Source organism: Sinohyriopsis cumingii, chromosome 6 (genome assembly GCF_028554795.1).
Source record: "Sinohyriopsis cumingii isolate HCF-2022 chromosome 6, ASM2855479v2, whole genome shotgun sequence".
Taxonomy (NCBI): domain Eukaryota; kingdom Metazoa; phylum Mollusca; class Bivalvia; order Unionida; family Unionidae; genus Sinohyriopsis; species Sinohyriopsis cumingii.
In genome coordinates, this window is record NC_142966.1 from 111,843,519 (window position 1) to 111,860,714 (window position 17,196).

At 35.1% G+C, this 17,196-nt stretch overlaps 2 protein-coding genes across 5 annotated transcripts in view; one reads left to right on the forward strand and one right to left on the reverse strand.

Annotated features, from left to right (window-relative positions):
- Nucleotides 1-10,196, reverse strand: part of LOC149797726 (MBT domain-containing protein 1-like) — a 77,651-nt gene extending 67,455 nt beyond the window's left edge. For 3 of the 4 annotated variants that reach the window (XM_089962660.1, XM_089962661.1, XM_089962658.1), the window contains exons 1-2: nt 3,047-3,211; nt 607-769 (exon numbers count right to left, since the gene is read on the reverse strand). In XM_089962660.1, the coding sequence (XP_089818786.1) occupies nt 607-769; nt 3,047-3,211 (328 nt within the window). Of the gene's footprint in view, nt 1-606; nt 770-3,046; nt 3,212-8,459; nt 8,476-10,072 lie in introns of those variants that run through there. The other variant, XM_089962659.1, reaches the window with a different exon arrangement.
- Nucleotides 10,197-10,354: 158 nt separating this feature from the next.
- Nucleotides 10,355-17,196, forward strand: part of LOC149797727 (uncharacterized) — a 32,048-nt gene continuing 25,206 nt past the window's right edge. Inside the window, exons 1-2 of the mRNA XM_089962662.1 lie at nt 10,355-10,483; nt 16,582-16,654. Coding sequence (XP_089818788.1) covers nt 10,482-10,483; nt 16,582-16,654 — 75 coding nt within the window. The 5' untranslated portion in view covers nt 10,355-10,481. The remainder of the gene's footprint in view (nt 10,484-16,581; nt 16,655-17,196) is intronic.

Consider the following 17,196-nt stretch of genomic DNA (forward strand, 5'->3'; position numbering starts at 1 on the left):
GAGTGATTTCCAATAATTGCAAAAGAGAAATGGGGGGGGGGGGGAATCAGTAAATGCATCAAAAAGGGCAGTTCATGATAAGAAAAATTACATATGGCAGTATGGCATGATTGAAAAATTTTGTTTTGTACTTGTGTCTAACAAACTGAGCTGACACAAAGGTAAGTGCAGATTATTGCTTGGATTTAGCTGCCCACTGTATGAGTTCAGTCTACATTATCAAATGCTACAATGAGACTAACTTAAATTTATAGGTACATGCCACAGTGTTCCAGCATGGAATATTTCACAGTGGGAGGGAGGAGAGACACTTTTAGAAAAAAGGACAATTTGTTGAAAGAAGGGGAACATCTTGTAACAAAGGCCATCATTATTTGCAACAAAAGATGTTATCTACAATAAATAAATAGATAAGTGACAAAAGAAAGTGTTTTAGTTATATGGACAGAGGTAGAGGGAAGCCTCTTTAAGTGCTGAGAGGGAAGGAGATGGAAGAAAAACCCCTCTAGTTCTACCAGCTGGATCACTGACTGCCATGACTCATCTTCATTTTGTAAAAAGTTTAATCAAAAACCAATCTGCAATACAAAAGATCCAGACACCTACCCATGCCCTCCTTTCCATTGATAAACTTAAATGTAGACTGGTTATGGACATTGGGGACTGGATAATTCTCCTGCTGCGAGTCTTCCTCATCTTCCGCAGAACCGCTATCACTCATATCATAGCTGTCATATTCATCATAGAAAGCTACATTGTAGTCCTCACCCTGAAAAAGAAAAGCTACACAATCACACTGTCCAAGTTTTCACAAGCCTCATCAACATCTGGCTTTAACTGACACTTCTGGCAAATTCGAAGAACATACACTATGTGGAACTAAACTTACCATCATATCTTTAGACCCCAAACTACAACTTTCTTTCTTACCATAAGGTGGCAGGGTCCAGTTTCGTAATTTGGCCCCTGGCAAATTTCTTAACTTAAGGCTATGGTGTGACTTTTTCAGCTATTATTGTTTACTATTTATAGATATGGATATATTTGTGAACTAGGTGTTTTGGGCTTGTGTTGTTCTTGAAATTGATGTCAGTCATGTACACCTTCCATAGTTGCTCTGCAGTATGTTGATAGTGAAATACCAATAGTTGGCTAGGAAGAAGAGCTAGCCTCCCATAGCAGTAGACACGTGGGTTCAAGGCAAGCCGAGTATCTCAAAAACGGCTTGGATGACAACTATTCTGAATTGCATCAAACTATTTAGTAGACAATGTTTTTCAAAAGTTTCATCCAGGGAAAGGGCTTGCGTTTGCACTGTGAGTACTACATGCTGTCAAAAATGGCATTTGGATGTGAAAAATGCAGGTATAAAATAGGGGTTGGGGTGCATAAACCTCTTCTGCTATGAACTGCCATTGACTTCTCTGGTCAAGTGAATACTATTCTTATGCTCTGTTTTAATATAGGTATCTAAAAATACGGACCTTTTTGACCTCACTTGTGTATTTGATTTTTTATGATTTTTTATACTAGGTCACTGATTGCGTCATTAAATTTGTACATAAAAACTGGACCCTGCCCCCTAAGTGAAAACCATCCATGAGTGTTTGATCAAGAAACCTGCTCTAGATCAATAGTTGCTGAGCAAACCCCATTTCTGTGCCACAATTAATCCCAAATCAAAGGCTCCTCCATACATCATGTGCAAGCCCTCCACAAACTTTGTCATAGTATATGGTCTAGAAATAAGGTTATTACGTTAAGAAATTTTTTCTTTTCTTCTTTCTTAGCCCAAGTTTAATCCATTAAAAATTTTTGGTGCTGATATATGGTCAAAAATTGAATTTCTTTTGACAGAAACCCCTTCAATTTTTTTTCAGCTAGTTACATTGCCTTTGATCCAAACATCACTTAACTTCTTTCTTACTCCTACCATAGAGTTTTCTGCAATGTCAGGAATTAAAAAAGGTATGTTGAGATGTTCTAAACATTGATCCATTCTTGATGACAGCTTGCGAAAGTTTAACATTAAATGAAAGCAGGATATGCTAGCAAAGTTGGAAATAAAGATGGGCATGTAATTATGACTTTTCTTGACACCTGTGTTATACTCTTAGAGGCTGACCCACTCCTGCATACTAGCGAAATAATATTTGGTACAAATGAGCAACTGTTGACAAAACATCAAACACAGCTTTGTCTTAACAACATGGATAAATTGCTGACAGAAATTAGTCTGAAGACCATTTTTATTGAGCAGATAATTACATTAGCTAATAATTTATTCGCATGCTACAAACACTATCTGGGGTTTTTTGTGTGTATATCCACAGGCCAATTTTAGTTGGTGTTAAAGAGAACTTGGCGACTCTTAAAAAGTGCAATGCTAACGATGAAAATAACTGTGCTACAACCACATTTTCTGTTTAGAAGCCCAGTTCAACTGCAACAGTGTATAGCCAATACATCTTCTGTTGTTAATATCTTGCGAGATCAAGGCTAATTATTTTTTTTAATTCGAAACTTATTTGCTTTAATGTTGTAGACCTTGATCTGTATATCAGTCATTTGCATTTTGACCATTCTAACACTGGAAATTTGGAAAATATGGTAGTCTATTAGCCTCACAGGCTGTCTCAACAAATTTAAATAAACCTGTTATGGTAAATAAATAAATTTAAATAGCTGACAATGACAAGAAAAGAAAGATCAATATACAACATGATACATCCTTTAACTTTTCTGATTCAAACTCATCCCATTACACTGGTAAAAAAAAAATGAAACATGTCAAGCCAAGCCAATTTGAAAGTCGCTCATCAACAGTGTAGCAAGAATAAGTTTGTTTTTCTGAACAAGACTTTAATTCTACACAACCTGGAATATTTCCTAGTTCTTTAGTCTGACAAATGAAATAATGATGAATATATAAATTAAGATATTAAACATAATTTTTTAAAACCCGACTTCCTGAACAAACATTTTTCACACTGGCTTTCTACCAAGCCTCAAAAGATGGGGAAAACAGAGATTTATGTATGCTTACCCCAATGTTGCTGCCCTCACAGACTGTATCTGACTTGATATCACTAGGAGTAAAGCTGACCACCCCTTCAGGCTTTTGGCTGTAACCATCCAGACCTGACTCTGCCTCGGACTGGTCACCAATACTCCAATTGCTCCAGTCTGAAATTTCATTTGTAAATTTCATCATGTCAAAAATAAACCCAAAATACACCAATCCAACTTGTACTTTTCTCAGAGTGAATAGGTAGGACGTAATAAGCTATGTTGAAAAGTTATACACCGATTAGGTACTATAAAACTCCTCCACTGCTGGCTAAAGGTTGTAGAATAGGCCCAATGAGCCTTAACACATTAACCCTTAGCGACGACTTTACGGGGCAGGAGGTAGTAGCCTACTGCCAAGCTCCGTAGCATCATGGTCATGCATGATACACTAAAGTGAGTGGTATTATAGAAAGGTAGACAGATGTAGCTCTACAATGACACCAATAATCTGGAATATCTAGTTGCACTACAAAATACAGATAGAAAAACCTCATTTTTTGGAGCCGACTTTTTTTAACCCAAAATTTGGCCATGGTCAGAATCTGATTTTGTGTCCGGATTTTAGCAAAAAAAAAACAAGAAAAAAAACAGAAGTCCAACTTTTACCCTTCTGCTCATGCGCGAGTCAAATAGCCAACGAAAATCAACGTTTCTAAGACCACTAGGCAGTATGTTATTAAAAGATGGCCGGGGATTTGGTGTTTTCCAGTCTATTCAGAAATAGCTTTCAAAATGTGTTTCCTACTCGATTTTTAGGCAAAAATGACAAAACGTTCCTGGGGTTAATGTGTTAACACACTGTAAGAAGCAGCCAATGCAGACAACACTTTTGTCAGTGGAATGTATCCAGTGATAATTTTACAGCTCTGAAAGTCTTGGACATTTCTTAATACAAAAAATCCGACTGTATTTTATGGCTTTGACTATCCCCACCCTTAATCTTTGTTTGTGGGATACTTAAACTTACTCATCTTACTTTCAGCCAGGACTGCACTTATGTGCTGCTAACCGAAGGTCCACACACATTATTTAAAAGGAATTAACTAAAAATATACACATATGTATATTGATTTTATCTGTATTCCAACTAATACATGCATTGCCCAACTTGCACAATATACATCAATACAAGAGGCACAATACACATCAATACAAGAGGCACAATATACATCAATACAAGAGGCACAAATGGGCCTAATATCATTGACCTGCATAACTGACACATCTATACCTCTGATAGCATTTTCATACATGTATAAAAATATGGAGTGGAAAGAAAGTTTTGAGCACTCAGATGCCACATATCTATTTTGCCTAAAAAAATTAATATTACAAATTTCTGGTTGAAAATAAATTGTGGTTTGATCAGTTGGAATAAGATACATTTTCTATTCATCTGCCCTTCTCCAAGGTAGAAAAGACTATCACTAGTATTCAACAATACAATGTTAAATGACAGTTATAGGGGTCACGCTACCAGGCGAAGTGGGTGACTTATGTCAAATGTAAATGTAAACTTCACCTTCTTCTGTTAGGAAAGTGAAAATTACTACACCTTCTGATTTTTCACATGTAAAATGAATGGCTGTAGCTTATGACTTTTCAGATGCCCCCTTGCTGCAGCCATATCAGCACAGGTTGGCCTCAACATCCACAAAGACAAGACCAAGATCTTCAACATCAATTATGCCAGTAACAATCCAGTCACACTGCAGGGAAGTCCCCTGGAAGAGTGGAGTCCTTCACATACCTGGACAGCATTATCAACCAGCAGGGTGGCACAGAAGCAGATGTCAAGGCAAGGATCGGAAAGGCAAGAGCACTTTCGTACAGCTCAAGAACATCTGGAGCTCCAAAGAAATTTCCTTAACTACCAAGATCAGACTGTGAAGTCAGTCCTACTGTATGGAGCAGAGACCTGGAGAACCACCAAGTTGACCATAAAGAGAGTTCAGACCTTCATCAACAGCTGCCTAAGAAGAATTTTCCAGATCCGCTGGCCACACACCATCAGCAACACCAACCTGTGGCAGAGAACCTCCCAGCTTCTGGTAGAAGACGAAATCAAGAAGAGACGGTGGGGTTGGATAAGACATATTCTACGTAAGCCACAAACCAACATTACCAGACAGGCATTGAAATGGAACCCTCAAGGCAAGCAGAGAAGGGGACGACCAAGAAACACCTGGCGACGTGACCTTGGCAAAACTGTAGCCAAGAAGTTCTGGCAATGTTGTAACCCAAGGCAAAATGTATTTGTGCGGTGTTGATACCAAATAGCCTACACAAACTCTTGCACATTCACTAGCATGTTTTAATAGCTAAATGACCATTAACCCTTTCCCCAGCAAGATATCACTGCTCAATTTCATGAAGTTGAGCTTACTGTACTATGAAGAAAATAAACCAAATTCGGTTCAAAATTTAAACATCAATATATAAATAATATAATTTGTTTTTTTTATATAAATATACTCAGTGAAGAGCATTTTCTAATTTATTTCATTTTTAAAAAAATGGATATGTTAACGGCCATATTTGCGTATTTTCTTTAAAAGCTCAGTTTGAAACCTATGTAAACCTGTAATGGCGGACATCGCTGCGTCTGTGATATACCACTTCATTAGACTGTCTGTATTTGTAAATAATTGGGCAAACAGATTTGGGAAAATATATAATTTAACAAAAACAAAGTTTAAATATTATGTGATAGAAGATTTAGCCTAAATACTGAATAATGTAGGTCAGAATCATGGGACAATATTATGTTGTGGAATTTGAAAAAATGCTGTACGGTCAAGGTTGTTTTCTGACATACCATAAATCACTTTTGTGACATTACCAAAAATATATATAGTAGTGAAGCAAATGCTTTTTAACCAATGCATATCATTTCTACCAGTAGGTAGACAAATAAAAAAAAATAAAATATGCAGTCATATTAATGGATTTTTGTAAGGAGCTAGAAAGTGAGTAGCTATGTTAAGAAAATCCTTCTAAAAACAGATACACTCACATAGCGCAATACGTGTTCGGTTGAAAAAAAGGGTACAGTTTAGTTATATATGGATGTTAATCTTCAGTGTGTTGTCGATGAATAGTTACAGTAACGTTTTATCGAGAACAATAAAATCAGGATGAAGAGTATGGTTTGAAGTCACTTAATATACATTTACTTGTATGTACATGTAGGGGTTGCTAGAAATCTTTTTGACAGCAATGTTACACAAAACTTTTAGAAAATAAAATAATTAAATGACATAGTTTATTAAGCATTTTTACCAACTTGCAATTACAAGACTAATCTTTTTACTGCTATCAGTTAAAATGAATTACAATGTATAGTTTCTGCTGTGCTTTTTTAAGTCATACGGCCAAAATACATTGCCATTTACCTCAATCCAAACACAAATAAATGGGTAGATTATAAACACAGATTTTTCAACTTGAAAGTAAGTTATCGCTTAAAACTGTTAAATGCATACTGAGAAATAGAGGACATAATTAAAATAAAATGCAGCTCTCTCTCTCTCTCTCTATATATATATTGCATTTCTTGATTTGGTCCCACTTCTCCCTGTTCTGTCCAAAAGGAAAAGTCACTTCTCCCTAAAATTCAGTTTAGCATAGCTTTAACAATTTTTCAGTCATATCACTACAATGTTTGCAGTGTGGCTGCTTATAGCGATGTCTAGCACTGGGGCATCATGTCGCAGACATGTCCCACCCAGTCATATTATCCTAACACTAACCCTTTAAGGCTGAGTGCCAAGCAAGGTAGCTGTTAGTACCATGTTTTTTCAAGTCTTTGGTACGACTCAGCAGGGGATCAAACATAACGACCTCCCGCATCCGAGGAAGATATTCTAACCGCTAGGCCACCGGAGCGGGCAACCCCAGAGGTAATTCTTTCTTTTATGAAAGTACACTGTCTTGGCTGAGCTCCTATATTCTGAATAATCAAATTAATTTGAATTTGGAGATATTATGCGGAAAAGCATATAAATTGTTTAAATTTATTCTTCAGTGGAGAGAACCCACCATAAACACAAACCAACAATTTTAAATAGTGCTCATCATAGGCTGCTTCTGTTGCTTTATTATTTACTGATATTCTTGGGATTTGGCACCAATCACTATACCAAAGGGAGACCATTCTGTCCAGCTGCCATCTGCATGGGCAGATAACTTTTTGCTTTCCAGCTAACAGTTATTAACCTGTGAGGGGTGGATTTGCAAGGTATTTGATGTTGTTGTGGGGGTTTAACGCTATTTTTCAGCACACGATAGGTTATACATGGCGGCCAGTATTAATGGTGGAGGAAGAACCCGGGAAAGAACCACCGACTCACAAGAAGCTACAGGCAAGCTTTCTCACATACCCACATATCGGCCGAATCCAAGACTCGAACCCACTCAGACAGAGGTGAGATGGCAGTGATCCGTAAAAGAGCGCTTTAGACCACTTGGGGCCGCCTGCAAGGTAGTAATAGTTCTCACAAGGCATTGTAATTGTGTAGCATATTTAAAGAAGAAATTCCATGACTTTTCAAGAGCAGATTGGCCTAATATTTTCGCATCTGAAAATGAAAGTAGTCAAAGTAGTACAAAGTTTTTGACACTGAATTGTTGTCACATTTTTTTAAACCTTTATCATGGTCTCTCAACAACTCGTGATGCCATTTTTTTCTAAACAAGCTTCTTCTTTCCACTGCCATCAGTTTCCATTACACAAAGATTCACTGGACGAATTTAAATTTTTGACCCATCGGAATACTCTTTACGAGAGTCGTGGGCTAATATACAGAACGAATATGTTACAAGGGTCATTGCAGAATGGGACCAAACAGACCATTGTTAAAAACCGGATCCTTGATGATTTATAAAAAAAAGGGACTATATCAAGAAAAATCAGATTCGAGTCAGAAGAAAAATTGTCTGCTATATACAGGACATCAAAGCAGCACCATTTTCATTTTGGCCTGACTAGACCTTGGAATGAATGTGTGTGCAAAGCTTCATGGCAATCCTCCAAGGAGGAGGAGCAATTACAAACTTGAATGAATGGATGAACATCGGACAGCGAGGTATCCCATAAACTCTTCTGGTCTATGATCAGACCAGCTAAAAATCAGCTCAAACATTATCTATATTCATAAAACATTATTTATAAACATTAAACTGGTATACTTCAATGTGCATATCAAAATGTTCTTTGCAAAAAAATGTATACTATCATATTTTCAAAGTAGGCATTTTAGAAGCTGATGAAAATGCAACATGTTTTTGTTTTTAATCAGAATTCATTCTATCCACTGGTCCTGTGTTTTAGACAATCAAATACATGCCGCAACCTTCTATTTATCAAATAAGTATGCAAGAGTTACCTGTATCGCCTGGGTCCTGAAATATAAAAAAAAATCATTAACATGGCTAGATAAAGAGATAATCAAGTTATACTCGATCAGAAAAGAATTTATAAAACTACAGAGAACTACATTATCTCCAAAAACAATGATTTCTGCTTAATGTTATGTCTTGTCTGCTTTGCCATGGCATAATTTTAAAAAACATCAAAAAGTCACTAGAACAAGTAACTCTAACCTACATTTTAAGTCTTAATTCAGATTTTTGTCAAAAGAAATTAATTTTATGGAAATTAAAAGTGAAACCTGTAACAATATGCCCATGCAATTGTTGCCATTATCTTAATTAGCCATAAATTATTCTGCTTTGATACCGTGTTTGTCATTCTCATGTGGTCAAAATACGTCTACCCTAGTCCTACAATGTAAGAACATGTTGGTTTTATTTTAGTGCTATGTCTTACTATCCAAAAATAGAAGCATCGTATAGAGTATTCCGATGTCAATGACATCGGAATGAGCAGTCAAAGTTTCAGGAATATCTCACATTTGGCAGCATATAACGACACTCTTCCACTAATTTATGTGTAATTAATATACTTACTGTGCTGTCTTTATCCTGGCGGAATGAAAATATGACACTAGCAAATGGACACATTTTCATGTTCCGTTGACAAACATTTGAATTTGTTGCAATGTGACAGTAGTCGAGGTATACCAAAGTATGTTTAAGTAGGTTCATGTGGCGAATATGTTTCTTGAACAAAACAAAATGTTGCTTTACAGTTCCAATTGGCACAATATATTTTTATTCATTTTGTTAAAGAATTATATTTCAACTTAACCCGATTTCGGCATTCACGCTTTCCAGTCAACTGAAATGTAGGCCAACGAAACTTGAAAACAGGTCCATTTCTTTTGTGAGAATTTTAATTTATTAGAGAAAAGACATCAGAGTAAGTTAAGTCTGACTATAACATTATGACTTTACTTTGTAGAATAGAAAAGCACCGATTTTAGTTGCCAGTTGTGTGAGAATATTCCTGAAAATTTGACTTTCGTTACAATGTTAGTCGACATCAAAACACACTACACAGCGCTGTTAGTTAGGCAGTAAGCCCCTGACGCCCAAAACATAAATATCAGCGTCAAGGTCTTACATGTAGGACTCATGTCTACCCTAAAAGGTCTGCACCACTGACACACGAAACCACTTATCACGGAATCATTAGGAACTCTGATCTTGAACGGACTGACTGAAAAATCACAGTTTAAGGTACATGTTGTCTCTGCTACTAACAACAATAAAAACCTGCAAATAATCAATAATAAATAACAATTTGTGAAATGGTTCAGCTGGTGCAGGCCCAGTACATCAGGCTGTCAGATTCATTCCCTCATTAATAAACAAGAGTTTTCCATTCTTCTCACCATCAGTTTTCAAAATGTAATCTTTTAAACTGGAGTTTGCTAAGTAACAGCAAGTTTCACGTACAGTATGTCCTGAGACTGAAAACGGTTATGAAATACATCAAAAAACATATTGGCGAGGACTGACTGCGACTTTTAAGGAGTCTTAAAGAAAACTAGTGACTTATCTTCAATGGTTCATTATTGGTACTTTACAAACTCACCATCACGAACCCAAGTTATACGCCGTCAACACAACTTTACAAAGAAAATCACGTTTTGCACTTTTAAGTTGTACCAAAACATTATAGCTTGACCTGCTTCCATTTTTCGGCCCCTGGATTTTCTTCAGGCAACAAAGCTAGGGAAACACGCATGCGCTTTCCTGTCTATTCTGCAATACGATTGGTTACAAATTTAGGTCACCAGCACTGCTGCAAAAATGTACCAATCAAATTTGTTCTTGTAAGGAAGTCCAGGAATGGAAATCCCGGGAAATTGACATTCGACAATACGCATGCTTAAATTTGTAAACTTCCTGTATCATGTATGCCTGCCAAGCAAGTTAGCATGATGTGTATGTTGTGACAATAGCAGTTTTATGCTCCAAGATCTCATTACATTGTTGGAGAAATGTATGATTATTAATAGCACATAAGGCAGTCTTTTAGAATTTGCAAAAAGGCTTTAAAAGGAAAATTGATACAAAATAAATTTAAGTGGCTTTTTAGATTTCAGGGGTGGGGGTGAGGAAAATGTGCAAACTTAACAGCACTAATTAATTTAAATTAATACAGTTAAAGTAAATTATCGGCATACATCTGATCCGGTACAGTTCTGCGTGTTTTGATATTTCTTCATTCACTGTATCCTCAAGGGTGCAATATTGAGAGTCAAAAGTCCCCTTGCCAGAAGGGGGTGGGGGGTGGGTCTGACTGATGAATAAACAAATTTAAGTATCAAAACTTGGGGATCAGATTAAAAATATGGAGGTCTCTGAAGCGCATATGAGGATAAAAGGAAACACTGTCATTTGTATAATATTTATTGCAAGGCTATATAGGTGTCTCTTGCTTCAAGTTTTGTTTTTGAGTTGATGACCAAAACACAGGCTCGTATCATTGCTTTCATTTTAACTGTTAGTTATACATGTTGTATAAAATAAAACTATTATTTAATACAATATTTATGATAGTTAAATTGTAATCAATGATATGATCATCTGTGGGCTTAATTATAGGCTGGGTGGACAGTACATACCCTTTCATAAATGTGATCAAAGATAGCAAATGATGAGTACTTGGTGAATACAAAGCTTTGTTGCACAGATATGGTTCACTATAGAAAAGTGAATTCCAGAGTTTGTGGTGAACTTAAAATTTATATATTGACACTCAGAGATAAGATAAGAAGAATTTGCACTGAAATCACATCATCACTATTTTAGTGATAAATGTTGAGTTTCAACATTGACAGTTGTTTCATGAAATAAGATCAAAGTAGTACATTACAATCCAAAACTACTCCAATTTAAAAACCTCATAATGTGGCAGGAATTTTGTTGTTGTTGTTAATCAAGAAAAATGAGGCAGTTCTGTGTGTGTGTGCATGTGTGTTTTTTAACATAGCTTTAACAATTTTCCAGTCGTATCACTATGATGTCTGCAGTATGGCAGTTTAAAGTAATGTCTAGCACTGGGGCATCATGCCACAGACATGTAGCATGATGTCCCACCTAGTCACCTTATCCAGTGAGGCATTTATGTAAATCTTTGGTATGACTTGGCCAGGGTTTGAACCCACTACCTTCCACATCTAAGGCAGAAAATCTAATCATTTAAGCCACCAGAGTGGTGCCATTTGATTTGTATTATATACATACATACATATATATATATATATATATATATATATATATATATATATATATATATATATATATATATATATATATATATATATACTTGCCCACCCCCCAGGGCACACAAATTCTAGTTTTCTTTTTTTATTCATACTTAAAACTTGCATATATTGAGAGGAATATCAATAAAAAGTATATAACATATACATGTATGTGAAAAGTTATGAATTTTTTTTTAATGGTCATTCACATGTGCAGGTGTAATCTGTTTTGCAGGAAAAGTATTAATGTGAACTAAAATAGGTTAATTGATATTGCATTTTGCATGCAACAGATCACAACATCGAGATAGTATTGTGCTGTTGCACTGTAATTATTGTGTTGCAAGTAAACTAAGCAAGATGCACATTACATTTTTCATATGCAATGCATATAGCAGACGGCATGATACCATGTAATTGGAGCTGATAATAAACTAATTCCAGTCAACACGGTCCCTTTACTGTCAGTCATATTACATGCATAGACCGATGGCTATCGGACTTTTCATATTGTTATGGTCAGTACTGTTAATAGCAAAATAGTCCTACAATAAATGACTTGTTTGCTTGTTTTCATTTAATTCTTTTTGCTCTTCTTTCACCACTTGTAGTTCTGTAAATATGAAATTTATATTGTTGGGTCATATATTAGTCCTTTGTTTTTAATACTGTGTAAAGAAAATGTAAAGTACCTAGCATTAGTTTATTATCCTAAAAATAAATTGTCTAAAATAAATGGAATATTAATTGAATTTGTTTTTGTGTACACGCGAAAGTTCTTGAAAGCTGAAGTAATGGTAATTAACGATCTTTCTTGAAAATTAGACTTTTTATCGAGAACTAGTATATGTTACCACAAATGTGTGAGAAGGCACTTCCTCCAAGATAAGAATGTGGTCTAAATTAAAAAAAAGACAAATTTTAACAAAATTACAAACTGATCAGTTAATATATATAAATAGCAGTTGTATACTTTACAAGGACATTACATTAAATAACTATTATTTATTCTTTCAAATACTCACAGCTAAATGTTGCAGAATATTTAATTGAAAAAATGGCATATGACAATTACTGTATGTACTCACTTATAAGTGTGGTCAGACTGCAAACAACGAAGATCCTGATCTGCTATAGCATAATGCACATGCAGATCAGGGTATATATTGCTTGTTCTACTGATTACACCTAACAAACTGCACAGACCCAAATCTGCTGACTCATAATGCATCGGTGGATATGGGTCTATACATTTTGCAGTTGAACTTGACTTATAAGCAAGTATATAGGATACCATAGTTATTAGCAATTTCATCACACTCATTGTACCATTCCCACCCTCCTGTACAGAATTGTGCATTACCAATAGCCCTTAATCCCAATGAAGTCAGCAATGCTTTGCTTAACGAATAGCATAACCCATGGACTGGTTATTTTACTCACAGTGTTGGAACTAATTGCATTTTCTTTTATTTATTTAACACAATGGTTTGTGAACACCACAAAACACAAACCTATGACACAAGACCAAATATTTACAGTTAAAATATTATTTCAAAATGCATAGAGCAGTTCAGTGACCAAGACTAATTAAGTATGCAGTTTTACATCAGTTATATGATTATGTTCTAGTTGCCATGGTAACAGTATAGAGAAATTACCAAGAAGTTTATAAATTCACCTTGTTTCTATAAACATTTGACTACAAGACCTTTGTGCTGCTATGTTTGTTTCAAATAAATGGAACAAAATTGTACACAATGGGATGCTTATGTTGAATTATGTTTAATATTTTGTGATTTGTGTTGCCCATTCTCATATCATTGTGTACAAAATAATACTCAAAGATAAAGTGTTAAGCAGATTTAGTAGATAAAACAAATAAAGACTTGTTATATTAACTTTTAAGTACTCTTATTCAGGGGCATTAGTGATCTTAAGTACTCTAATTCGGGCGCATTAGTGATTTTAAGTACTCTAGTACAGGTGCATTAGTGATTTTAAGTACTTTAATTCAGGGGCATTAGTGATTTTAAGTACTCTTATTCAGGGGCATTAGTGATTTTAAGTTCTCTAATTCAGGGACATTAGTGATTTTAGGTAATCAAATTCAGGTACATTAGTGATTTTAGGTACTCTAATTCAGGCCCATTAGTGTTTTTAAGTACTCTAATTCAGGGGCATTAGTGATTTTTCATTGGAATAAAAACAGTACATAAATTAGTAATCTCCACTCAATGTAGTAATTTGCATCTTCTGGTTTCAGTAAAATCATAGTGTCCATTTTTTATACAAAATGTTATGTTATCTTCATGTGAATTCTCGTTCATGTGTAAATTTATGTATTTGACAATTCTCGTATTTGTCTATCTTTTATTACATTCATTTATTTTTCATTCTTTCAATGATTTTATTCTTCTGTCCACACTTTTGCTTACCAGCTTGAAGCTTGAACCACTCAGGTGGCCTAGTGGTTAGAGCGTCTGCCTCAGATGCAGGAGGTCGTGGGTTTGATCCCAGGCCGAGTCATACTAAAGACTTACAGAAATGGTACTAATAGCTGCCTCATTTGGCGCTCAGCATTAGGAGGTTAGTGTTAGGACTGATCAGCCTGGTGTCAGGATAATGTGACTGAGTGGGACATGATGCTACATGTCTGTGGCATGATGCCCCAGTGCTAGACATCACTATGAACTGCCACACTGCAGACGTCATAGCAGTATGACTGATAAAATGTTAAAGCTATGTTAAAAAGCAAAATCACACACACACACTTACCAGCTTATGTGCACCTTCCTCTGTTTGCTCATCCATTTCATTGTGTATTCCTTTTAATTATAAGTCTGACTGGTGAAATGAAAAAACCAAATGAATTAGATTATAAATGGCAATCTCAATACAAAGAAGAAACAGATAGTTGTAATTTTAAATTGATACAGCAGTGGAATACCTGAAGATTACCTAGATTTGAATTTCTATCTTGTGCAAAAGTATGTGCATTAAACATTAAAAATGTTTCATGCATTAACCTTTATGTGTTGAGATGGGCATGAAAAGGTAAATCAGTCAATAAAATGTGTTTATTTTAAAGAATATAGGGATGGGCTTCTGCAGGAATTATTCAGGGAGGGATCAAAATTAAATTTTTAGGTCACACCTGAGAAACTCTTAGTTTTCGCTCTCACTATCATCAAGTATCACTATGAATTATGCCATTGTGTTTTATTTTTCATTAGTGAATCACATGTAGCAAAAGTGTAACCTTGAATTATTTATATTTACGGAAAAAAAAGTAATGTGATTCTTGGACAAACCCATTCTGCAACCAATCAGTGATATTTTTACCCTTTCACCATGACTATAGGCAGAATCGATCATGAATGCAGTAAGCAATCCACAAATAATGGCAGGATTGGACATTAAATGTTGAAAACATATAAAAAGTATAGGTGGGGTCGGGGCTGAATGAGTTAATATTGCGGCAAGGTAGATATAACGGTGACACTGCTTCCAAATGTTTTTGATAACTTTTGTTCCAGAAATAATTTACCATTAGTTCATGACAAACACAGCATATTTTAAAAAAAGGAACTTACCAAGATATTAGAAATATTAGGGAAAAATCAGTCTGAATAAAAATTTAAAGCTATATTTCATCTCAAAATCCACATTTTATCTATGATTATAAGCTTGTCAAAAACCTTAATGTCTGACAGTTCTGCTATAAGAAGTGCATTGTACTCAACACATTGACTTTTTAGTATGTATTTTAAAGTGGTAGACTAAATTACTGAAAAAAAGAATATAAATTTACTTTTATTTCCACTGGTAGGGAGTTGATACTGTAACCAACCTTTTGAGAGTGACTTCTTTTATGATGTAAGGCAATTTCACCCTGTACATGTATTCAGTTAATTGTACATATTACAGCGTAGGTGCTTATATTACAAAATTTGTTCATATACATGTAGTTTCAGACACCACTCATATGGGCTATTTTTAGGCACGAGGTCATTATGCATTGCATCACATGCATTTTATTCATAACCTGACCTATATTATAGCTTTGAGTGAGTTTTCTCACAGTGAACAAATACTACATTTCAAATGTGAATACAGCATCTGGGAACTGGTCCAGTAGCATAGTTTATTGTGATCAGGACTGGGGGGGAGGAATGCCTGGCCCCCCCCCCCCCCCCCGGTTAAAAAATAAAAAACATACACATGCACAACCAGACAGTCAGTTATCAATTTAAATTTAACCATCTTTTTTTTGTTTTGGGGTATTGTGAATAAATAGACACATAGACTTTTGCTTTGATACCATTATGAGGAATTCAAAATTTTGGAAGGAAAAAACTCCCAACACTTGGCCAGATCCAGCCCTGTTGATTAACTGTGTGATAGTAAGACATGGGCTTTGCTCATGATAGTAATAATACACTGGCAGCTTTGAACTGGGTGCTTAAATTTAAATTGTGTTATGTAATTTTGAAGACATTAAAATTTGTCTTTATGCTATTCTAGTCAATTTGCTTTTATAAATATCCTTATCTAGAGCTTTGGACAATACAAATTTAATTACTTTGATGTTTTTAAGGCAAATGCAATTTTCTTGAATTTAGTTGTCTTGAGAATTAATTTAACTTTTATGCCAATTCAGATTCTGTGATTTACTGTGGTATTTTGATCCTGCATTACATTTCTTAGTATTTTATTTTTGTACCAACTTGAGATATTTTATGCTACTATGTTTACTTTAGGTATTTTATTTTGTACCAACTTGAGATATTTTATACTGTTATGTTGATTATAGGTATTTTATTTTCAGGACATCATACTGGAAATCACAACCCAAAAAATTCTGCGACTTTTGTAAATGCTGGATTACAGACAACAAACCTGTAAGATTTTGCATAGAATCATTCAGTACCATCATATTCAGATGGATCTAAAATGCTTGGTTGTTTACAAAATAGCAGTTACAACAGATGATTGACTATATCCTGCCATGAAAATGTGAGCTAATTGCCTTTCTGGGGGACGCACTGAAGCAACTGTGGCGTGTGTGTATATATATATATATATATATGTATATATATATATATATATATATATATACACACACACACTCTCACATGCACACACGCCACTCCCTCAATAACTCATGCCCCAGATAATTTGCGAACCTGCTTTAAACATGGAGTTAGGCATGTATCCCATATTTGTGGTCACATGAAACTACAGAATGTTGGCGCCTTGGTGAGCATGAAGAAAATCATGATCAAAATTAGCAAATGAAAACAGCAGTTAGTAATGGGAAATTTAAATTGAAATCATGAAATTCCCAACTTTTAATAAGAAGTCATGTATTTTATCAAATTTTCCTCCCAGACAACATTTGACACAATTTCAATCAATGAAAATATCAATAATGCCTACTGAA